Source organism: Rhinolophus sinicus, chromosome 14 (assembly GCF_057876585.1).
Source record: "Rhinolophus sinicus isolate RSI-liver-muscle chromosome 14, RSI-T2T, whole genome shotgun sequence".
In the NCBI taxonomy this organism is placed as follows: domain Eukaryota; kingdom Metazoa; phylum Chordata; class Mammalia; order Chiroptera; family Rhinolophidae; genus Rhinolophus; species Rhinolophus sinicus.
The window spans coordinates 87,477,820-87,503,475 of record NC_142514.1 but is presented as its reverse complement, the minus strand read 5'-3'; the positions used below and the strand labels follow the sequence as shown (position 1 = coordinate 87,503,475).

The 25,656-nt window shown below is 36.8% G+C and overlaps 1 protein-coding gene across 4 annotated transcripts; it reads right to left on the bottom strand.

The window, feature by feature from the left end:
- Nucleotides 1-222: 222 nt before the first annotated feature.
- On the bottom strand, nt 223-24,287 carry EEF1E1 (eukaryotic translation elongation factor 1 epsilon 1). 4 transcript variants are annotated; one of them, XM_019745422.3, is made up of 4 exons: nt 23,206-23,414; nt 20,146-20,346; nt 13,705-13,800; nt 223-2,713 (listed from the first exon to the last, which is right to left on the bottom strand). In XM_019745422.3, exons 1-4 carry the CDS (start codon nt 23,290-23,292, stop codon nt 2,666-2,668), a joined length of 432 nt encoding a protein of 143 aa, XP_019600981.2. In that variant the 5' UTR covers nt 23,293-23,414; the 3' UTR covers nt 223-2,665. The 4 variants fall into 4 exon arrangements, with proteins under 4 accessions (XP_019600981.2, XP_019600980.1, XP_088647516.1 ...); XM_019745421.3 differs by lacking the exon at nt 223-2,713 and adding an exon at nt 3,995-4,630 and having other exon boundaries at nt 23,206-23,392; XM_088791389.1 differs by lacking the exon at nt 223-2,713 and adding an exon at nt 7,816-8,186 and having other exon boundaries at nt 23,206-23,484.
- Nucleotides 24,288-25,656: the final 1,369 nt, after the last annotated feature.

The following is a 25,656-nucleotide window of genomic DNA, read 5'->3' as shown; positions in this document are numbered from 1 at the left end:
TTTGTTTTAAAACCAGTATTTAAATAATGAAAAATTCATGGATCCTTATTTGAAATTTTTTATGTTCTTGAAAGTTGCATGTGTAACAGGGAGATAGGGCCAAGTACCTAGTCAGGGCAGTCTAATCAATCCCAGTGCATAACATGATGAAGATTAGGTCCTCTAACTCCGAAATTGTGCAGTTCCCATTCACTCCAGCCACGGTCTAATTGAGACATTGGTTAGCGTGTGGGTTAGTCTGCTTCCTCCCTAGCTCCTAAATTACCAAGAGATAAGGTGTTGTTGTCAAGTGTCTGGTATACAGCCCAAACATAGGCGGCACTCAGTAAATGGCATCTGATAACTTTTATTTACTTTCAAAGAATGTCGAGTGGCTGGCAGTCAGCCAAAGAATGCTTTCCATGCCATTTCAGAAATTTGTTCACACCATTGGGTTGTCGTAAATTCTAAGGACGTAACTGTGTTATTCTCAGGGCCTAGCAGTGTCTGATACATAGTAGGTGCTAAATAAATATTTGAAGGATGAATGAATGATCAGTGCTTCTGGAAATTACAGAAAATAGTTGGAAAAGGAAATTCACTTTTTAGAAGGACTAGCATGGACCAAGATAGGCCCGTTTTTTTTTTTTAAGGAGTCTCATTGATCTTTTAGAAAAAAATAAAAATAGTATGTTCCGTTTTTTCAACAGCTTGAAAGATATGAGGACCAGAGATTTTTAAACTGGTAATTTGATGGCTTCATGTTTTACCAAAAATCACCAGATGCTCTGCCAAGTATCTTATCTCAGATGGGCTCACACTGAGCAGATGCCTCAGGGATGGCAGGTGGGAAAAAAAACTTAAGAATTAGTTTTTAAGAATTTGACTTTAAAAACTGACCCTTTACTGATCACTTTCTGTGTGCTAGGCACTGAGCTAGGTAATGTTTATACATTCTTATCGCAAATTAAAAAACAATGAGACCAGTAGTCTTTAACTCTAATTCATAAGAGAAATTTCACGTGCAGCGACAGACCCAAGGTCTCATAATTAATACATGGTGAGGCTGATGCATTTTACTCCACTCTTTTTTTGAAAGACTGCTTTTGTGTGGTATTTCACATAACACGAAATTTACCCATTTAACTTGTGCAGGTCAGTGGGTTTTAATATATACAGAGTTGGTAACCATCTCTTTTATTCTTGAAGTTCTATACACATTTGTTTCATTCAATGTCTAGAGCAGACGTTTTCTAAGGCAGGTGAAAACGACTTTCACAAACTGATTAAGCAGAACTTGACTGACATGCCAGTAAAGAGGCTTACAGGTGAAGTCTGAGCCAGACACTGAGTCCCAGTTTCTTGATACTGGTTGTGTGAGCTGGGGCAAGTCCCCTGACCTCTCTGTGCTTCACTTTCATTACCTGCTAACAGGATAACAATTAAAGCAATGAATGCATGTAAAGCACTTAGAATGCTGAGATACTGAGAACAGGACACATATACAGGCTCATAACTGTTAGCTACGATTGTTGTTATTGAAAGTGCACTTACAGATCCTCCTGCTAACTCTGAATATTGCAGGATCCTGAAAAGCTTCATGAATCATGAAAATTGTGGTCAGTGAAAAGTGTTTCTTTTATTCTAATTCTCTGCAAATTGATGAGCCAGGGAATGTCAACAGTTTACTAATAAAATTAGTTTATAAGCTGACTTTTTTAGCGGCCAGAAGGTCTTTTCCCCATTTAAATACTACTTGCGGTGACTGAGCCAGCTAGCTGCCTCCCTGCGTAGTATCCCTTTCTGCCTTCTTCCTCATTGACAGAGCACAGGTTTTATCCGGGATGGCAGTGTGCAGGGTAAAGGACTGTTTCTGGCCTTCATCCCAGCTGGGATGCCTAAGGGATGTAAACACATATTACTGAATAGGAATTCAAGAAAGGTCCTGCAAGTGGACTGACTCAGTCTGTTTGCCCTTCCTCTCTTTCTCTGGTCTTGATCATGGACTTGATGTCTGGAGCTCTGATAGCCATCGTGGACCATAAACTGAACTTGAGAAAGAAAACTCCTTGTTCCATATGGAAAAGCAGCAAGATGGGAGCTGGATGCACAGTACCAACCATGGACTATCTTCTTTTACATGACAGAAAAACAACCTACTTTAATGTTATTTGGGTTTCCTGCTCTATACAGCAGTACCTAACTGCAATTCACACTTATACTTTTCTTGGCCAGCTTATAATGGACGTAAAAGAATACGACATTCTTTCAAGAAACACATACTTAATATCTGCTGCTGTGTGCCAGTCATTGTTTTGAGGGCTGGATATGAAAGGGAAAAGATAATTTCTGCTCTCACAGAATTAACAGTTTGGTAGAAGAGACATATATTCAAAAATAGTACAATGCCATCAGTGCCAGAAACGGGGTAGGGGGAGATGGGTTGGCCAGGACAGACTTGACTTTCAGGAGAACATGACGAAGTTGAATACTGAAGAGGTTATCAAGTGAAAAGGGCATTTCAGGCGGAGAAGTACCTGATAGAAATGATCCATGATGCACCATGATGCACAGCAGCATTTCTACGTGGAAGTGAACTGTTTTGATTAGATACTGAGAACAGGATCTAACCGTTGCCTGAAGGAGCGAGTCTCTGTATTTCTGCCGTCCCCTCATACTGTAAGATCTAAGGTGGTGGTGGGAAGTAGGAGCACATAGTAGCACCAGGTAGTATCTGTTGAAGCAATGTTGTGCACTTGATAAAAGAACTGACTAGCAGATGGAAGGATTCAGAGGTAAAGACTCAGAAGGTACAAGTGGGAAGAGGGACACTTGGCAAAGAAGAGGTGTCCTCCCACCCTTCCCTCACAGCTGACCTAAACTGAAAGAAAAGAATGAAATGATTGGGATGGGAAGGCCGGGGAGCCCATCTCTTAGGTACCCTGTATGTCCTACTTGCCTCCTCTTGCAGTCCAGGGGGAGAAGAGACTAGTATGAGGCAAGGGCTAATTTGTAGCTGTGAAATACAATGTGGGGTGCTTATAACAGACCCACAAGGGCACGAAAAGTCATAAACTGGGCCTGACTCTAGAGCACACATACTAACCAAGAGTAACTTGAATCCTTTAGTCTCTGAACATGCAAATACAAGTTTACAGTTTCTAATTTAAAGGCCATTTTATAAAATTAAAAATGCTCCCAATGGCATTGAATTATGAAATCCAATCCCGTAAAAACTGTCTTGACATACAATATACTTACACATCTGGCGTAGTAAATCTCTTGACTCAGTAACATGAAGGACAAAACTGAGGGGCTCTTACAGAGAAAACTACTGAAAGCTGTCGGCTATGTTAGGCTTTTTCACGTACATTCTCTCCTTTAATCCTCATAACTTAGAACTATCTTTAGTTTTACATTTTATTTTTATAGGTTAAGAAAATACAGTTAACTGATTTGCTTAAGGTCATACAGCTAGTAAGTGATAAAAGCAGGACTCAACCAAAGGGCTATCTATTTCCCAAGTCTCTGCTCTTTCCACTTGACCTCTGAATCGTATACTAGTACTTAGATTAAGCATCAGCACCAAAAAATTAAATAGAGTTATAACAGTAAAGTAGTTGAAAACTCTATTTTTCTTATTATTTGGAAATATAAGCTCTTTAGCTCTCAGTAGTTGATTGCTTATTTACTCAGACAGTAAGAGTTATAAATTGTAGAGAATTGTTAATCAAGTGCCTTTGTTCTTTACATAGTGCTTCAACAGCAGTCTTTCTATGAGAGTTGGCTTTTAACTTAGAAAAGTCTAGTCCTTATCAAGTCTAAAATTAGTGGGCTAGCAGGAATTTCCCATCTTTTTTTCAGCTACTGCATATTCCAATTAACCCAACAACAACAAAAAAAACCATTAACTCAAGAGAATGTATCTTATTCTAGTTCACTTTAGGGCAGTTCAATAGTTAGCTTCACCTCAATGAATACTGACTACAGGAAAGAAAGAAACAAACAAAAAAGATTGTTTCAACCACATTTACTGGTTTACATAAATATTTGAAAACAAATCCATCTGTCTTCCCTTTCGGTATCCTTGGCACATTATGATCTTAATAAACTACTATAAATATCTGTAATGGGGAAATGAATTTTAAAATATGAAAGAACGGTTAATACATAGCCAAATGGGTTAACCATTAAAAGGACTTTTTTATTTTATTTTAAGTTAGGCCATTGATTTGCAACTTTTATTAAAATAACTTTCATCTATAAAACAAGGTAATTTATAACTGGATGATTTTATCTCAAGTTTTGACAGCAGTTGAATTTTTACATTAAAAATTGCAAAATTTCAACTAAAGAACAAAACATTCAGACACAAGCTTATACTTAAAAACTTCTATCAACTTCAGCAAATAGAGAATGGCTGCTTATCAATTTACGTTAGTCCTCTGGTCCAGAGTATACTTTCCAGTTAAAATATTTTAAATCGCTCTTCTGTGCGGCATGGGTACTTCTAGTGGGAATTAGTATAGAGTCTGTTCTTGATGAAGACAACACTAGCCAGCTGCTGCCTGACGCCTGGGTAATGCTGAATGTGACAAAACCAGCGAGAGACATTAAGGTATTTCTCCTTTTCTTGAACTGTCAGGTCAACCTAAGTAGAGATTAAAAACACACACAACACAGACATTACATAAGCACAACTATTAATATCATCTGAGTAGGAGATAGAAATGGGGAAAAAAATACTTCCCAAAGCCAACATATTCAGATACGAGTGAAAAATCTCAGCCACTTGGAAGAGCTATCCATTTGTTTAATGCTTTTATGTTCAATTCAAAACCAGATGTCCTATCTAGGAATATCTCAAGTTTTTTAAAAAAAAGCCAATTTTACATTAACCCCCGGATCTGGAGGCCCAAAGAGTTTGTTTTTACCCTATTAGAAAGGAAAATAGGAGAAAGGAAGAGAATAGCTTCCAAAAGACTAAGACATGGTTCTTTCTCCAATATTTTTTTAGCAAACCTAAAAAAGGAAAGGTTTATTGACATCTAACATACTGAACTAGGGAATACTATATAAACATATATGTGTACATCCATAGATAGATAGACAGCTGGTGTGTGTATGTATGTGTGTGTGTGTGTATATATATATATATATATATATGGACTACTGCTTCCTTTCTATGAAACTCTGGGGAAGGACTTTACTCAAGAAGACAATGACCCATTTAATTTTAAGTGATTGTTCTTAATGTGAGAAGGAAGGCTATTTCCAGTGGCAGATGCCTCAGATGAACAAACAGACCTTCTAAATTCTGTTTGCAACAAAGCTGAACTCTGTCTTCAGTGGAGGTAGCAGTTCACAGAATTTACTAACAAGTTACAAGAATACCCAGAGATTTGGTTAGAGAAAGATGCAATAAAAACAGTTGTGCCAATCATTTCACTGGGCTCAAAATCCAAAATAGGAGACTTACAGACTTTTCTCTAAGATGAATCTTGGACTGGAATCATGGGAGAGTTGTCAAGTAAAGAGAAAGCAGTAGGGCAGTAACTCACAGCTGTGACCCATGTAAGAGTAGTGTAGTTCCTTCTCCTGGTGTTAATTCAACATTTATTTAACAGATATTGCAACTCTCCATAAAACTGACAGGAATGTTTACACAAAGAAAAACACCTCAGTCACCTTCCTGCGTTCAAACCCATTAGCAGAAACCCATTAGCAATTTGCTGGTTGGAAGGCACTTTTAGTGGGATGTCTTGTGTCTGCTCAGAATTTAGCACATCTATCCTGGGGCCTACAGGCAAATAAATACTCTGCTAAGTTACTGGGTCAACAAAGCCGAAGGACAAATCACTCTACATGCAGTGATTATTACAGAATACAAAATAATATTAATAAAATGAAAAGGTAGACACATACCATGTTTCCCCGAAAATAAGACCTAGCCAGGACAATCTGCCCTAATGTGTCTTTTTGAGCAAAAATTAATAAAAGACCCCATATTATATTATATTATACTATATTATACCTTGTTTTATAGTATATTATATAAAACCCGGTCTTATATCATAGTAAAATAAGACTGGGTCTAATATTAATTTTTGCTCCAAAAGATGCATTAGAGCTGATGGTCTGGCTAGGTCTTATGTTTGGGGAAACACGGTAGTATTTTCTCAATAAATGTCTACGTGAACTCACATTTCCATTTTCCATTTACTAGGAGGCAATTTAAAAAGAAAAAACTGATACAAGTTATCCTGCCTCTTTTGCCTTTATTACATCAGGATACTATTTTATTAATATCTGATCTTTTAAAATCATCTTTGGTGGTCTCAAATGTCTACCTCTGTTGGCCCAGTTTACTTAATTTATTGGCAGTGAGTCTCACTGCTTCTGTTAACATAGAAATTTAAGTTTCAGGTTTAAGTCCCACATAGGAGTACGAGCTGCTACAGCATATTATAAAAATATACCTATTTTGTTTAATGGGGTGTAAAGTTGTGTCTACTTATCAGACATATGTTACTATAACCGTTTTTATCTACAATACAGTTAGTCCCTGGCATGGAGATAAAAAATTAACACATTTGTTATAAAAAAGTCCTCAAGAATGTCTATTTCATGGTTTCCCAGGTAAAGAATTACATTATTTCTAACTGTCTGGTATGCTGACACACAGCAACCGCTGTGGAATAAACTAAGTATCAGTCTGTATTTCAAAAGGTAAAACACATTTTGTAAAAGAGCTCTTTTTTGGTTCTTTTTCTAAATCTTTACCATATGTGAACTTCATCACTGATTTCAAAAAAAAATATAAGATTTTTTAAAAAAGTTCAACCAGTAGTAAACATAGCTGCAAATCTAACAGGAAACGGGGGTGAGTTCTCTTAAATAAATACATAAAATTTAAAATCAACTAAGGCAAACATCTTTACTGATAGTAAAGCAAACAGAAAAACAACTTTTACTCCAACTTAATTTCATGTCAGCGGCTGAAATACATGATCATTCAAATCTGACCACTTTACTGCAATTTAGTCTCTTCCAGAACTCCTTTCAAAAAGTCTCCACTCAGCCATTTTGTGAGATGTTTTTCAGAATGAATTAAAATGCACTGAGAAGAAAGCATTTCCAAACAATAAAGTGCTAATGCTTATTTGATCTATGTTCAAGTTGCTCACTCAGATTTTGAAATAGGGTAAAAATGGCAATGAATGTTTACTAATTACATTTTAGAACAGTTTGCTATTACAGAGGAATAGCATACGCTGCTACCAGGCCTATTATTTAAAATAATAACAAAATACCACACACAGAAAAATTAATATTCTCCAACTTAAACATTTCACATCTAGAGTCTCTAATGTAAAGATTATAACAGACCCACAGTACAAAATAATTTTTGTTCCAAGACCTTCTAAAGATTTGTCTGATAGTTCCCAATTTATTCTAATAATTTTTAACTAGATCTGTTGAGAATATAAATTTGTTAGTTTCCCCTCAGAAACTGTTGCTAGAAATACACAGAGCTTTTCCAAAACTATCAAGTTACCACTTAACCTCCTTTTAGTTTAAACTTTGGAGCTTGCCCCTTGAGTCTGAGAAAACTATGGCTGACCTTGATTTATTACCCCTACTACTTTTTTGGTAGACATTGTATTTCTGAACTTAACTATAAACAAACAAACAACAGATTTTCTCCCCACCAAATTTATTTTAGAACTTTTTGGATGGGATCCCCATCGACTATTTCACTTATAACATTGGTTTTCCATCATCCCTTTCTGGTCCATTAGTTTGCTCTTCCCCCCCACACCCCGCCCCTTTTTACAACAGGAAACACAATGCAATTGTTCTGGCTGCCACTTCCTGCTTCATATTGGTCTATAAGCCAGTGTGTCTACAGTCATGCTTGGCTCCTTCCACTTCATCATTCCTTTCTATTTCTACTGGCACTCTATAACTAGTTTGAACTTTAAAGCCAAACAGATAATATTCTTAGTCACTAATTTTCCATGAAGACATATGAGAAACACTTGAAGGGACCCATTCCAGATCAGGGTACAATGCTGGTCTGCCACCTTTCCAACTGGCACCATGCTGCCCTTGGGATGCTTTATGGCCGGCGACCTGGGTTGCTCTGAAGCTATTTCTTTTCCTTTCTTTCTAAAAGAACAGCATGCCTCCATTGGTGCTCTGAACTTCAAAACAAAGGGATTTCAGTTGATAACAATCTTATACTCAAGCAGCACATAACGTCACAAAGGATTTTAATAATCTTGAGTAACAGTCTGTTCATAGGGACTGCTATCGACTAGTGAAATCACTCTAAGAAAGCAATGAGTCACCAGTGTGATAATAAACAGCCACACTAACTGGCAGTTAAACAAAGGAAGAACAACGTAATATTCCTCAAAGGGAATTAAGATAGACCAGGTCTTATAACTAGAGTAACTCAGCCACAACTAAAACTGGGCTCACACTGAAGCAAAATAGTGGGATTATTTGATGACTTGAAGGTTCCCTGACTGCTGTTTTGTACACTGCACTGATTACATACTAAGTATTTAATAACATGAGCAAATCACTGAAGGAATGAGAGCAAAAATAAATATGCCGCCAAAGCAAACAAAGCACGAGAAACCGTCTGATGAATATGAGTAGGTAGCAAGTCTGAACTTCATATCTCCTCTGCCTGAATTTCATACCCAGTAATCATTTTTTTCTCATCTGGATATATTTACACCTAACAACAGGGATGTCATTTAACACCACAGTGCAATTCTATCACAGTAAGGTTTTAGTCCGAGGCCTGTTCCTTGAGAAGGTGTTTATTTCTCCAATGTACTCTGCCTGCTCTTGGACCAGGGTGGGAGACATGCCTTGGTTATGAACTCATTTTATGAACCCCAAAGGATGGTTAACAGTGACTTACGTATTTTCCACTCAATTATATTTTGAAAAAGATAAGCTTAAACCCTAATCATAATATCCTAGTCACTACATATAAAGAAAGATATATATTCCAAAATAGGAACTATAAATAGGTACAGATCATTAAATATTGTCACGTAACCCTAGTTTTAACATGCAGCGTTGAATGAAATATTCTTAACCTGCCTGAAAACCAAATACCCTGGAAGGCACCTACACTCATAATTAAACATCTTTGTAGCTGGTGCTATAAATATTTTGCATCATGGAATTATGACCTTCTTAAATCAGCTGGCAAAGAAATTCCACACAAGCTCCCTCCTTCTCAGAATATTGCCTGTCCTTACTGCATGACACGCATAAGCCAGAAGAGAGAAAAATGTAAATGCACACGTGGTTTGCAAGAGTTGCACTTCATTATCATCTTAAAAAAAAAAAATTAGGCGGGAGAAATGCTTTCCTTCTTAATGGCAGTCTGACACTAGACGAAGCCAGGCCTCACGAAGGTCCTGACAGGCCTTCATGAGTCTGCTGACAGGCATCACACAGGACTCCAGAGGACACGTCTCTAACATTAAGTAATGCTGCATTTAAATATATTTTTTAAATGTCACCAAGTGTGTTGTGGTTTTTAGGTATCATTTTTGTTCCCCTCTATAGGTAGCAATGCTCTTAGCAACACATTCTCATTCAAATCAAGCTACGTACTCCCCCAGCTGAAAGACTCCTGGGTGGGTGCGCCACCAGGAGAAAGTTAGATGCCCTAGTAGCAAACCTTCTTTACCTTGGAGGCTTTCTGCATTTCTAAATGAGGTAAGTTGTGCTACGCTACCATTCTAAGCTCAAAAAGCTATGAAAATATTTTGAATATAGAATAGAATAAAAAAGAGACTGGTATGATCAAAGTATTTCAGCTCTACTTAAACCGTCTTCACATTTAAATAAGATTACTTTAGATTTAATTATATTGACGTATAAAGAGAAAGGGATTGATATGATCCTTTCTTAAATCTTATTTTGCTAAAAATTGAGTTTTATTCCTTTTAAGTATGGGGAACATTCGTCCCACTTTATTCCTGATGTATCAGTGTAATTATTAATATCCTTTCTTTCACTGACAAAACTGTTGTTTTGGATGATGTCATATGGTCATCCTACTTACAAGCATTATTTATAGTCTAACTTATCATAGCTTTCTAAAACAATAAAAATTCCCTTCGCTAGCCAAAGCCATTTGTGGGGACAGAGTCCCAAAGAGCAGTTTCCAGGCTCTTAGCCTTGCGTGGGGGGTGCTGGCTCGGGTGGTGGTTGGCCATTGGCTGTAGCCGGTTGGCCAATTGGCTACTGATATACCTGCTGTGACTGCACTGGTTGCTTGGCTGGTTGGCAGGCAGGGAAGTGGACGGCGGATTGCGGAATGTGTGGATCCTACTTCGTGTGTCTCGCCCAGCCACAAGTGAGAATATAGTGATATGACTCCCCTATCTATGGCCCCATGGGTGTTCCTTTTTGGCCTCACCATATCCTGCGTTCTTATGTGGGGAGCAGGAGCTGAGACCCTGCATGACACACTGCATGACACCATTCAAATTGAACAGATATTTTTCTGACAATTTCACGATTCTACATTCTACTTTTCTCCATTTGCCTCTTTAATTGATCCCATATTTGACCAGAAATTAGCACTAGATGTCATTTTTTTCTTATTCACTAATTGTTTTCATGTAAAACAGTCTTATCTCTTCAATGAAATCAAAAGTAACTTGAAAATAGAGTTTTATACATCTTTTATGTCCCCCAAGTACAGTATAATGGGCACATATAGTAAACTCGAAGTAAACTTGTAATAATAGTACCATGCTGAATTATGGGTCATCCTAGGCCATAACAATAATGTTATAGAATTTAGCACAATCACTTAGGGATCTTAGAGAAATAATGCTTAATAAGGGATAGAAATCCAAATTAAGGAATTAGAGATTGAGTGGGGAACGAAGAACAACTATCATACATTACAACGGCATTTTTGATTACAAAGGGTTCCCCACATTATGACACGAGTCAGAAGACTGAGTTTGTCTTGGTCCTTCCAAAACCTGAGCTCTGTGTCTTTGCTTAAAGTACTTGATGTTCTTAAGCATTAGTTTCCTTCTCTGTAATAGGACGATACCACTAGTCTTAACCTCCTCCAGAGTTATGAAGTACAATGAGAAAGTACACATAAAACTCTGGAAAACATAAGAAATATGTGAATTGTATTGTTCAGTGTGCATGGACAGGAGGGCAGAGTATATTCATGTGTCAGGAATCATGTCAGACAGTGGTGTTACAATCTCTGACTCAAGCAGTTTATAATTTAAAAGAGAAAATTTTCAAGAAGAGTTACAGTGCAAAACAAAACAAGCCACAACTGAGGTGGTGTATTGAGGTACAAGAAACAATGGAGTAAAGAGCATATGAATATGCTTTAGGAGCCTGAGAAGGCTTCACCCGGAAATTGGTGCCGGAACTGAGTGATACTTGAAGAAATACAAATTAATTTGGAGGGGAAGATAAGGGCTGGGCCAAGGAGCAAAGAGGAGAACAGTGTAAGGACACTGAGCAGAAAGAGCGAAGGCTGAGGAGACTCCAGGGCGTACGTCATGGATGAGAGAGAGGCGTGCGGGAGAATGATGGAGATGAGGCAGGGGCACATGAAGAAGGGTCTTCCACCCCAGGGACTGAGGAGCTACTTAATTATTTTGAGAAATAAACAGATACATTCAGGAGAAAAACTGCTCAGTGGCAATAAAGATGGACTGAAAGAGATGAGACTGATGGGAGGAGGCCACTGTAATAGCAGACAAAAGATAATGAATTCTGGAAGTAGGCAGTGTCATCCAGGACCACAGGAAGAGACACATGTGTGAGGATCCATGAGGTGGAAACGGCAAGACGTGACTGACTGGATGCATGAGGTGAAGAATACAGAAAAATGTATGAGTTCTTTTTTTCCACAGGGAGAACACAGGTGTTGGTGAAACAGGGCCCAGTTGGCACCCCCATAGTAGAGGCACGTGCCTTTCCTAGACCTACCTATAGCTTAACAATCGATCATCCCCCTGCGGCTTGAGGTGGGAATGTCCACTGTCCCTCCCAGTTCCCAGTTTTAGAAAATTACCTTGAAATTTAAGATTAATACCCTTAGGCTTACTGACCACAATCTCAAAGGTCTAGCATTCTTTCCAGGCTACTTCCATTGTTCCTGGGTTGCTGACCACCACAATACGTTGTCAGAGGGAATGCTCCATGCAGATCCCTGGAACCATCAGGAATGCCCAGATTTTCCCTTAAAAACCCCAAGCCAGTCTGAGAATGTTCAAGCAGTTTTTGGAGGTGTATCCCTCCTGCCTCCTCTGACCACCGGTGCTCTAGTAACAAACCCTTATTCTATGACCCAACTACTGTGTTGGTCTATTGGCTGAGCAGCGCAAGGCAGCATGAGCCCTGGACTTGTCTGGCCTCTGGTTTCATTGGCAGGAAGTTTTAGGTAGATACCTAAGCAAGTACAAACTCTAACCCAATTTGGGTTAGAGTTTTCAGACCTGCTTTTGCCACTCATTTGGGTGGTCTCACAGAGGACATCTGATCTCTACGCTTCGGTTACTTCATCTGTAAAATGGGGATAATTGTACCCATCTCACAAGGCTGTTATAAACATTAAATTAGGTAACATTTATAAAGTGTATAGAACAGTGCCTAGGGAACATAGTGAGTGTCATACAATTGTAAATAAATTTAAGATGGGAAACTATTTAAAGTAAAGAGGATGACCGGACAGAGGGAAAAATTTTAAGATATGAGAAAGGATATGACATTTGGGACAAGATCCAGAAAGGGGGCAGGAAGTGGAGGAGGAGTTGAGGTAAGAGTCCAGATGAACAGATTAGCCTAGGAGAAAAACACGGTGATGCTTTCTGAAGCCAGAAGCAGGAGACAAGATGGATAAGGACGCGCATGTAGGAAGAGGTGGAAGATGAGGGTATTTAAACCATGGCCTCCATTTTTAAGCTGAATAAGGGAGGAAAACTCTTTAATAAGGACTGAAGATAAAGGTGGTGGTTGAAGGGTGGGGCTTGAGGAATGTCCTAACTGTCTGAAATTGGATAGTATAAATTCACAGTGGTACTAATCTGTAGTTTTGTAATTTCTCCAACTGAGCTCTCAGCCTGGATATAAGATTGAAGGCATTTATTTGGACTGAACAACAGTTGGGGATTTATAGGGAAAGAGTGGTGAATGCACAATAGAACAAAGAAACTGAAAATGCTATCATAAGAGGGTGTAGTCAAAGTTACACAAAAGGGGATCTGGGATGGATGGGGAAGAAAGTATACAAGTTAGGAAAAAGGAAGGAATCCAGTTACCTCAGATAAGGATGGCTTTAGGGAGTAAGAGATTAAGCTCTAAGGGTAAGAGGTCACACAGAAGATGGGGTACATGTAGAGGTGGAGTGAAATGGTGACCGCGGGGTCCAGGTGATGAAAACCATTAAGCCATAGGGTGGCAAGAGAGGTAGCTGCAAAGAACAGCAGAAGCAAGAACAGGACTCAAGCAAATCAAGGAACAAGAAGCTAATATGCTTCATGGATACATGGAAGGAATGTATACGTAAGGTACCTTGTATAAAAATTATTCCTTTCATTTTTATTTGCTAAATTGAAAATTGACTTAAATTGAAATTAAGACAAAAAAATCATCATCTGAACATTACACAAAAAATCTAATAACTACTCAAATACTCACTATAAAACGATGAAGTCCATAGTATAATAAGATATCTGCTAAGGTGAAGTTATATCCTGTAAGGTAGACTTTATCTTCAAGATATGAATTAAGATCCTAGAAAAAACAAATAAGATATTTAAAAAACAGTAATAATGAAGTTAATTACCGTATCATTTGACTTAAAATATTTAGAATACTGACATTTAACAAATTTAATCTTTGACATTAATAGATTCAGATTCATTCAAAATCACAAATCATACCAATCATCTCATTTTTAAATAAGGTAAATATTGTTAGTCTTATTTTATTTTAAAGAAATAATAAAACATTAGAAATGCTATTCAAAGTGATCATTTCAGACTTTCAACTTTTATCTTTGGAGGAACATTTTGTAAATCCTGACAGTAGATAGGAGGTCTGACAATTAAGTTTGTGAACTAGTTGCAACGATGTTGCTAACCTTTTTTTGGTATCAGAGGGATTATTCATTATGAATTTGTACCAACTGGACAAACAGTTAACCAAGTTTATTATTTGGAAGTGCTGGAAAGGCTGCGTGAAAAAGTTAGACGAAAACGACCTGAATTTTTCATCAATAATTCATGGCTCTTGCATCACGACAATGCACCAGCTCACACAGCACTGTCTGTGAGGGAGTTTTTAGCCAGTAAACAACTGTGTTGGAACACCCTCCCTACTCACCTGATCTGGCCCCCAATGACTTCTTTCTTTACCTGAAGAGAAAGGAAATATTAAAAGGAAGACATTTTGATGACATTCGGGACATCAAAGGTAATGCGACAGCTCTGAAGGTCATTCCAGAAAGAGAGTTCCAAAATTGCTTTGAAGGGTGGACTAGGTGCTGGCATCGGTGCATAGCTTCCCAAGGGGAGTGCTTCAAAGGTGACCATAGTAATATTCAGCAATGAGGTATGTAGCACTTTTTCTAGGAGGAGTTCGCAAACTTAATTGTCAGACCTCGTATACTTTTTCCATTAAAATATAGAAAGCTCCTCAACAATTTCTATCTCTTAAGAGAATTATAACTTACTGGTGTGTTGCATTTTTTATATATGTATACTTAAATATTTTAATTGCAGTAGAATATATGTAACATAAAATTTACCATCTTAAACTATTTTAAGTGTATAATTCTGGAAGTGTTAAAGGTATTCACACTATTGTACAACCAATCTTCAGATTTTTCATCTTGCAAAATTAAAACTCTATACCTACTAAACAACTCCCCATTTCCCCCACTCCAGGCCCCGGCAACTGCCATTCTGCTATTTCCATGAATCTGACTACTTTAGATACTGCATGTAAGTGGAATCATAGAGTATTTGTCTTTTTGTAACTAGCTTATTCCACTTAGCATAATATCCTCAAGGTTTATCCATGTTGTAGCATGTGTCAGAATTTCCTTCCTTTTTAAGGCTGAATAATATTCCATTGTACATATGTACAGACCACATTTTATCCATTCATCCGTCAATGGACACTTGAGTTGTTTCCATCTCCCAGTTGTTGTGAATAATATTGCTATGAATATGGCTGTACCAATATCTGTTTGAGACCCAGTCTGAATACTTTTGGATATATATCAAAAATGGAATTATTGGATCTTCTGGTAATTCTTTTTAAACTTTTGAAGAATCATCATACTGTTTTTCATAGCAGCTATACTCTTTTACATTCTGACCAACAATGCACAAGGTTTCTAATTTCTGAAAACCCTTGCCAACTTTTGTTATTTTCTGTTTTTTTGGTATAGCCATCCTGATGGATGTGAGGTGAGATACCTCATTGTAGTTTTGATTTACATTTCCGTAATGATTAGTAATGTTGAGTGTGTTTTCATATGCTTGTTAGTTTTATATGATATTCTCTAGAGGAATGTCTACTCAAGCCCTTTGTTCATTTTTTAAATTGGTTTCTTAGTGTTTTTGTCGTTGAGTTTTAGGAGTTCTTTATATATTCTGGAGATTAACCTTTTATCACATATATGATTTGCAAATGTTTTCTCCCATTCCATGGGCTGCCTCTTCACTCTGCTGCTTGAGTCTGTTGATGAACAGCAGTTTTAAATTTTTATGTAGAACAAAATTTCTATTTTTACTTTTGTTATCTGTGATTTTGATATCATACCCAAGAAATCATTGTCAAAGCAAATGATGTATTGTTTTTCCCTATGTTTTCTTCTAAGAGTTTTATAGTTTTAGGTACTTACGTTTAGGACTTTGAGTTATTTTTTTTATTAAGTCAGAATCCTGTTAGTATGAATTGGGTGCTTTAGAGTTAATTTTTATATATCATGTAAGCTAAGAGTCCAACTTCATTCTTCTGCAATTGGATATCTACTTTTTCCATACCCTAAAAACTCGTTTTAAACACCATTTAAATCTACAGAAAGCTCTCTGTCATGTGTTCTCCAGACAATTACCATTAATTTTTAAATATACTTAAATATTAATTTAAGTATATATGAAAAAGACTTCATTTGAAATCATTAAAAAAAACTAATAAGCACTGAGCTCCCTAAACAGCCAGTAGGTACTTTTGAAGGAAAAAAATGTTTAAAGTACATGTTAAAAAATGACATAAAAATATTAAAAGGTCCTAATCTAAATTTGAAGTATTGTCTGACAGACCAGAATGAATAAATCAATTAGTTTCCTGAGAAAAGAAAAAAAAAAAGCCCAGATTAAAAATATTATATGAATACTTTTGATTCCTCTCAAAATCAACATTTAATTTAACAACAGGAATTTGTGTTGAATTACATTCAAATTAAGTAAGACAAAAGATTCATATAACTTTTAGAGAAAGATTTATAAATAGGTTATAGGAAGTACAACAGATATTCTCACAGGCCCCTCTAAAGACTAGTTATAAAACACTGCCCAGTAGTCAATAGCATTTATTCTGGAAAAATTCCTTAAACTAGAGAGAGAACATTTTGTTTTCTCAAATTACTCTCCAAATGCCTGGTACACAGGAGTTCAGTAACCAGTAAATGTTCACTGAATTGAATTTAATCTCTTTTAAGTTGCCCACATTTTAAGACAGTAATTTTCAAAATGGTATATAAATACGAATGCGGACTACTAGTACTGGTATAGATGAGGGCACAAAAGAATGTGGCATAAGTGAGACAAATTCAGAAGAATCAAAATAAAATTTGGGTAGGAAGGGTAAAATATGTATATTGGTGTACTAGGAGTTATCATTTAAATTTCTGCAATAATTTGTTGAATGAAGATCGTTTCTCTTCAAATGTTTTCAAATGAAACAACTTTGATAAAGTATAAGAATAAAAAAATATGTTCATTTAATTTTAAGAACCATTTTAAAGTTTTGAAATAATTTATCACTGCTTGGCATAGAGTATATATTCTTCAAGTAGAATCTATATTTTAGTTATACAAACTCTTAAGGTTACAGTCTTATAACCAAACAAAAAACTATGATTAGGTAATATTTTTTCTCATTAGTAATACTAATTTCTGATGGTCATTTCCTGTTTTTTTTAAACAAGTCTTTCTGATGCGATTGCGAAACTTTAACAAATATTTCCCCCTAGAGTTCCACCTGATTTTTGTTTTTCTTCGTAACTAATAATTTGGAAAAGCAATATAACAAACAACTACATTCCTCCATCTAGATTAAACAAATGTTAGCATTTTGCAATGCCTGCTTTTTAAAAGTACATATTACTTTACTTGAGAGCCATTTAAACTTAGAATCATTGTTTTAGCACTGAAATGGAACTTTGTAGAATAAAGAATTAAACCCTTTGTAGAATAAAGAATTAAACCCTTTCACAAAATCCTAACAGCAAGAGTTTTAAAAATAAGTAATAAAATGGTAAGTAGCCCAGTCTGAATGGGCAAAGAATACGTATCAGCAAATTTTTTAAACAATGAAAGTAGTCCTAAGAATTATGGGAAAAATGCCATAGCGTTAATAATTTTCCGAAGAAAAACACAAAGTAAACAAATCACTTTTTGGTTCATTTGTTTTGGTAATGAAATTGGGGTGGTGAAGGAACAAAAGGGTAACACCCACGTCAGCAAGGGTTTTGTGTTAGAAGCCATTCTATATACCACCAAACTATAATAATACACTTTTCTGGAGGGCATAAGAGCAACATAGCCTCAAAAGTGTACATAATTTTAGCCCAGCAATTTCCCCTGTAGGCATTTAGCCTAAGGAAACAAAAGGGAATATGCTAAAATATTTAGCAACAATCTAAGAGTAACTACATGGGGATAGACTATTTATGTTCTGGTACAACTATATGATGAAATACTAGCAAGTTATCAAAAAGATAATATAACAAAGGAACAAGATAAACAAATAAAGAAACAAAAACTCATAGACACAGACAACAGTTTAGTGGTTAACAGAGGGTAAGGGGGAGGGAGGATGGTGGAAGAGGGTAAAGGGGGTCAAATATATGGTGATGGAAGGAGAACTGACTCTGGGTGATGAACACACAATGGGATTTATAGATGATGTAATACAGAATTGTACACTTGAAACCTATGTAGTTTTGTTGACCACTGTCACCCCAATAAACCCAATAAATTTTAATTAAAAAAAGACAGTATAAGTGAATATTTATGGCCATGAAAAGATGTTCACAAGACATTGTCAGTGAACAAAATAAAACAGTGTTCAATAACTGCCCATTTTAAAAATTAAACACACACACCTATATCTGGAAAGAAAAAGCATGGAAACACAAAAGGGGTTCAATAAATATTTGATGACTGAACATAAGTATTATTAACAGGTCTCTTGATGGTGGAGCTACAAGTGTTTGAAATTTCTTTTATTTGCTTATTTATATTTCCTAAATTTGTCTAATATTTATTGCCTTTAAAATAAAAACGCTATCATAAAACAGCAAAAATTAAAGTGAAACAGAAAACAACCCTTTCTCATCAGTGCTCAGATGGCCAAAAATCACATTGCAGTCCATTATCCATACATTGTCTACCCGACTGGTATGAGTTCTATAAAGGCAGCGACTATGTCTAATGGGTCACTGTATCACTAGCTCCTAGAACTGTATCTGACACATTGTTGTAGGTACAGATGAGCGAATGACAGAGCAAGGACCACAGCCCAAATCACCCAGCTCTTCATACATTTCAAAAATGGTAATACTTCCAGTCAGACTGTCCTTATTGAAATTTCAGATATTTACCTATTCCAGATACAACGTTTTGGTGCAATTACTTTTATGCTTCCTAATACCGTATCTATGAATGTAACTTTTGAACTTATAAACCCAATTAAATGAAATCTTGTTCCTAGCTTTCAGAATTAAGTACTTTATTACTATCCTTTCTTTCGGTAAACTGTATGAGATAGTTACATTTATTTTTTACTTGCCTGAACTCTCACATTCACTTAGAGAGAAGACATGCTTGCTTCCCTCTGGAAATGCTGCTGAGCATAGCAGGGGGCAGAAGGGAGGGTCAGTATGAATATTAAGAATGAATAGTCAGCATGACAGACCTATAAAGGAACAAGCCCTGAGATTTATTTTCTACCAGTTCTCTTGATGAAATCTATCAAGAATATAGTTTAAACCATTTTCCCTGGAGTGATAAATGAAAAACTTTCACTATTATAAGATCTTCTTACACAACTTATATTACCAATTTATATGATAATGGGAATAAAATTAGGAAACAGAAAGGGTTCCTATCATGATATATGATTGTCTAGATGATCTCTAAGGTTCCTTTAAATTTTAAGCTTTTACAAAATTTACAAAAATTTTTGCTTTATTTTTATAAAAATAACAAAAATAATTTTATTTGGGATGTTTTTCATTCTTGGTGACTCTAAAGCCATGTTAAGTTTGTATTTTATAACAATAGATTCTTTTATTCCAATTTTATTTCTTTGGAAAGAAAATACATATCCTAAAGCAATAAGTCTAAAGGGAGGGAAATGTGGACTTTCTCAGATCAATCTGACAGTTTTTTTTAAATCACAATCTACACTGATTCTGATTACCTCTTATTAATATCTCTGAGAAAGTACTTTATTGCTCAGGGAATCAGGACTGCAGAGTGGGAGAATAAATATTAAGCTATCACTTAAAAAAAGGGTCATACACAGCTGTAATTATTGACTATGATGAGTATTATGAAGGAAAAGCACAGGGTGCTGTGTTATGAAGGAAAAGCATACAGAACTAGGAACGGCATCTGTTTGAGAGAGTAATCAAGGACAAATCTGAGGAAGGAGTATCAGAGCTGAGATCTGAAGGGGGAGGGTTGGCAGAGTCTGCTCCAGGCAAAGGTATCAACAGGTACAAAGTAACCTGAGGCAAAAGGAAACAAGGCCAGTAATTTCAGCTATTGAATCTCAGGGAAGAGAGAGCCCTGTATCAATAGTTCATGCATTTCAGCCTATAAAGAGAAGTCACCATACCTTCAACAGAATGCGGATATCATCTTTATTGGTGTGTCCATCTACTCGAGTTACTCTGTATTCTAACCACTGTTGAACTATTGCTTTTTCTTCTGCAGTGCTTCCAAGCAAATATTCTTTGTTGGCTTGCTTGACTAGATGAGCTGCTATAGTCGTCAATCCTATTAGATTTGGACCATTGTTTGTTTGAAGAACTGGAATCTTGAGAAGAAAAAAAGTAATTTTTTTTCCGAGTAAATTATAAAGACAAATACCATCGCGACTCTAAGTTCTAAGTAATCACTAAATCCCTGAACTGTTTTTTCCAACCTCTAAGATTTTACTCTAAATTACTAAATCACATACTAAATTACATAAATGAAAGTCAGGAAACTACCAGTTATATAATTTACATTTGATAATAGATGCTTGATGATGAAAATGGTCATAACATTGTAGAAATCAGCATAATGTTTCTTTATAATTTATAAAAAGAGAAAATGAAAATCCTAATAATAATGCAGTCAAGTTTACCCATACCCTACACTAGCAAGGAGAACATGCTTAAATAAACCCAACTTCTGTAATAACAAAAACAAGAAAGTTACAGCTAACAGATTTCATGATGATATAGTTGAGACCACTAAATGGAACCTAGGCTGGTTTTAGTGGTAGGTGACCTAATAGTATTAGCTATCTCGTTAACGAGGTGTAGACAGTGATGGTGACTTGTTGCCACGGACTGCATAGTCATCAACTTTGCAGTCATTTCAGTCAATATTTTGTATTTTTAAAAATATTCCAAAATATAAATGGGGCTACTGATAATAAAGTCTGGGCTTCAGGTAATCACCTGAAAAATAATCCTACTTTTTATGTTTCCCCTATTATAATGGCAATACAAAGGGCCAGATCAGAAGAAATTGCTAATTAATTTAAATGTTCTTGATGTGTAACTAAATGAAACATTGAGAAATTTAAAAGAAAATGGAAACCACCATCCAACAGGGAGACTGACCGTTATAAATAACAGCTATACAATCTAAATGACCTATGCCAACCAAAAAAGAATATATCCTTGGGAAGACTGCTGTTCTTTTTAGCCATGAAAGAGTATCGTATACTTGTCTAGTGATTTACAGGTTTCAGGGTACTTTCATACTCACATCTAGGTCAACAGGACTCTGAAGTATATGGGGGAGATTAACATTTTATGGCTTGAGTCCAAGGTTACCTCCTGCAAGTTAAAGCAAGTAACTGTTAGGTTGGTGCAAAAGTAATTGAGGTTTAAAAGGTTAAAAACAACTGCAAAAACCACAATTACTTTTGCACCAACCTAATAATTCTTCTCCCTAGTGAAATTATAGCTGTCATTAATAGAGGAATATTTATGGTGCATTATCTGCTTACAAGTAAATCTTTTATGAAAGAATGAAACCAAGCAAACCACCATGGACACTTTTCTGAAAAGAGTGACAGCTCCTCAAGGACAACTTCAGGCAGGTCCTTCAGGAGGTGTTCCAGAAGTCAATGTCATCATAGGAGATGACAGCTCCGTGTGTGTCATTGTCCCTGAAGACCTTCCAGTGGGACAAGGTGTGGAGGTGGAGACAGTGATATTGATAATCTTGACCCTGTGTAGGCCTGGGCTCGTGTGTGTGTCTTAGTTTTTAACAAAAAAGTTTAAAAAGTAAAAAATATAAAAACTTTTAAAAATTGAAAAAATCTTATAGAACAATAAGGGAAAAATATTTTTTGTACAGCTGCACAATGTGTTTGTTTTTATAAAAGTCAAAACGTTTTTTAAAAGTTTAAAGTTTTAAAAGTTTACAGTACGCTATGGTTAATTTAGCATTGAAGACAAAATTTTTAAATAAATTTAGTGTAACCTAAGTGTGCAGTGTTTATAAGGTGTACCGCAGTGTGCAGGCATGTCCTGGCCTTCACACTCACTCCCCACTCACTCACTGACTCACCCAGAGCAACTTCCAGTCCTGTAGGCTCCACTCATGGTAAGTGCCCTGCACAGGTGTACCATTTTTTGCCTTTTATACCACATTTTTACCGGGCCTTTCCTATATTTAGAGACAAATACCATTGTGTTACAATTGCCTACAGTATTCAGTACACTAACAATACTGTATAGGCTTGTAGCCTAGGAGCAACAGGGTGTCTGTACCCTGTAGCCTAGGTGTGTGGTAGGCTATGCCATCGAGGTTTATGTAAGTGCACTCTGTTCTCACAAAGACAAAACTGCCTAACCATGCATTTTCCAGAAGGTATCCACATCACTAAGCAACACATCACTGTACAGCCGCAGTTGTCTTCCTACAATCATTCTCTTCCTCTCATATATTTCCTCCACCACAAACAAGGATCTTTATAAAACACAAAAGTCTTTGAGAAATCTGGGTCCTTATACCAGTCAATCCCATACAATTTAACTTTACCTCTGCACGTTGCACACTGAATTGGTATCACAGGGCCCCAGAAAAGCCTTCCCTGAATCTCCCAGATCGGGCTAAGATCCACTGTGTACTTTAAACCGTCTGCTTCAATACAGCACTTTTCAGCATTGTAATGAAAATAGCTGCAATGTCTGTCCACCCAGCTAAAAAAGCAAGATTCCAGAGGGGAGGAAGCGTACCAGTCTTTTTAACTATGACCGCTGTATTCCCCAGGCCCAACCGAGTACTACCTGGCATTCTGTCAGCTCTCTGGAGTAGTTGGCTAATACCGAATGAAAGGTACTGTTTATAATTAACTGCTGTCATTGAATTCAAACGCGGGGCCTCCAGGTTGGTCTATCTATGGGCTCTTTGAGAACATCCTCGCTTTCCCAGAATAGAATGACGGGAATTTACCAGAAGGAAAAGTTCAGGCCGAGCCCGTCGGCAGCAGGTTCGCCCTCCTCTTTCCCAGAGCCAGGGCTGCACGAAGAGACCCAGGGGCACTAGCCCGCCGCGCGGCGCAGACACGTGGGGAGATGAAGGGCCGCACTCTCACTCCGTCAGTCCTACCTGGGCTCAGCAGGCCCCACTCCCCCCACCCTTTTCCCTCCACGCCGCCTCCGCTCCTTACCTGGCGCTCGCCCTGAGTGTTGTATTTATTCCCTTTATTCAGCCCCAGGGACTTCTCCAGCAACGTCAACTCTGCGACTGCCGCCATCTTGCGGCCTCACCTCCCCCGCAGAGGCGGAACCGAGACAGCAAAGATCTCCTGCATTGGCGGAGAGGGACGTAACCACTCCCACAAACGCCTCCACCTATTGGCTGAACGGAGAGGGGCGTGGAACGCGCGCCGCGCGCAGGAGGCGGGGCCAAGGGAAGGGAGAGGAAGGGGCGTAAAGTGAGGCAGGTGGAAAGGAGATGGGGAACGTCATCCCTCCTGGAACTCTTGAGGGCTTACTGGCAGAGCTGGGCTTGGTTGCTGCGGTAGGCCGAATCTGCCAACTTCTAAACCGCAAGGTGTTGGCCTGTCTGCCAGGCCAGAGTTAACTGATTAACTGATTTGGCATGCTGAGACTTTTTATACAAATTTGGAACTGAAATTTACCTTAGTTTGGCTCAGGAATCTGTGAATTTGAATGATTGAATTGAATAGCAAAGAGTTCACAATCTACAGTGTTTTCTTGAAAATAAGACCTAGCTGGACCGTCAGCTCTAATGCATATTTTGGAGCAAAAATTAATATAAGACCTGTTATTATATTGTTATGTTATGTTATGTTATATTATATAAGACCCGGTCTTATATTAGACCGGGTCTTATATTAATTTTTGCTCCAAAAAACACATTAGAGCTGATAGTCCGGCTAGGTCTTATTTTGGGGGAAACACGGTATTAGGAGTTTTCAACATATAGCGTTATTCATGGAGATTTTAACTGTGTATTAACGGTAAAATGGGAAAACCAATTTTTCTTCTATAAATCTACAGCTCAATCGTAGCAGTAGAATATAAATTTAAAGATTATTGAAAGAGCACTGGGTATGTTGGTTAGTATTAAGTAATTCTTATAGTCCAAGAAAAGTAGCCATTAATTGTTTTAAGGATCTTTATTAGCAATACAAGAAAAAGTAGTGATATGATTTATGTATCTTTTGCTATAGAAATAAGCAGTGTACATAATATTTCCCCTCTAAGTTGCTGTATTCTTATATCTTCAAAGTAGAAAATGGGTAGTATGTGTTGAAGCCTTGAATATTTCCAAAAGATTTCTGAAAAAGAATTTCCACATTGAGGAATGAATAAACCAAATGTGTATTAGTCTGAGAAATGGAAAAGAAATACTACAAAGTAGTTCATCATTAAATCAGAAATATGGAAGGTTAGTGGGCAATGCTTTCATGGTGTGACACCTTCCCTCCCCCAAAATACTTAATGAATTTACACTGGCAGCAGAAGTAAAGGTAAGGAAAAGAGAATTTGGCCAAATCAACATAAACAGAATACAAAGGAAATTCCAGTAAAAGTGGATTGTGCATTAATTATTTGTTTACTTTCCATATACAGCGAATTGAATAACTATTTCATTACTTCTAAAAAGGTCAGTCCTCTGAGAGAATTCACATGTCTATTTTCAGTGTGTAGTTACACTATTTCCTTGTAATAAGACATTTAAAAAAAATTTCACAGTTAACTAATTCCAGTGGGTGGTATATTTGAAATTAAGGCTTGACTTAAATGACCTAAACTGGGATTTGAGTTTTAGTATAAGATATCTGAGTGGATAGTCACCCAAATGATAAAAGCGATAACTGTTGGGAAGGGAGATTAGATAAATAGGTGGAATATCAATATCACTTTTTAATTTATCCTCTTTGATTTGAATGATTGCAGATAGATATTATAATTAAAAAAAAGTTTGTTTGTTTTAATGTAGTTTTAAACTTCTTTCTTTCCTTCAAGTCCTTAAGGTTTTTAACCCTGGATTTGTTTTTCTACTTTCGCATTCTTACTTTTGTTGTTTATGTTCATGACTGGGGAAGAAATTTGGCCACTGCAGCACTTCTGAGATGACAAGGAAAAGAGGTAGTATCACATAAAAAAGAGGCAAATTTAAACTGGATTCCATGAGCCAGAGGTTCTAGCATCTATTGAACCGTAACTAGTTGTGTCACTGCAATTAACCCTATTGGGACTCAGTTTCCCCAAGTATAATGCAATGGGTTTGGATTAGATATTCTCTTTTGGCACTGACAGTCTTTCAGTATCAACAATATGTATTTCACCTTTTGTGTTAAAGTGAACATACTTTTTGTATACTTTTGCCTTAAAGTGGACATATACAGAAGGTGCCAAAAAATGTGTACAGGTTTTTAGAGAGGAAAAAAAACTGTATTAAAATTGTAATACTCAATATATACCGATGATAAAAGAGATGAATACAAGTCACGTGTATACATTTTTTTGGCACCCCCTGTGTTTTTGTATTACTGATGTAATTTTGTAATTGTAATTTTGCAATGTAACTGCACTGGTAATGCAGTTTCATATTGTTGGCTGGAAGGGCCTTTTGTTGTGGCCAACTG

Excerpts from the sequence above, each read along its gene's own strand:
- EEF1E1 (XM_088791389.1), bottom strand. The coding sequence starts at position 23,292 with ATGGCGGCAGTCGCAGAGTTGACGTTGCTGGAGAAGTCCCTGGGGCTG. Across the intron at positions 20,347-23,205 it reads ACACTCAGGGCGAGCGCCAG|ATTCCAGTTCTTCAAACAAA; the intron begins GTAAGGAGCGGA and ends TTTCTTCTCAAG. Across the intron at positions 8,187-13,704 it reads ATGGACTTCATCGTTTTATA|TTCAGAGCACCAATGGAGGC; the intron begins GTGAGTATTTGA and ends TTTGTTTTGAAG.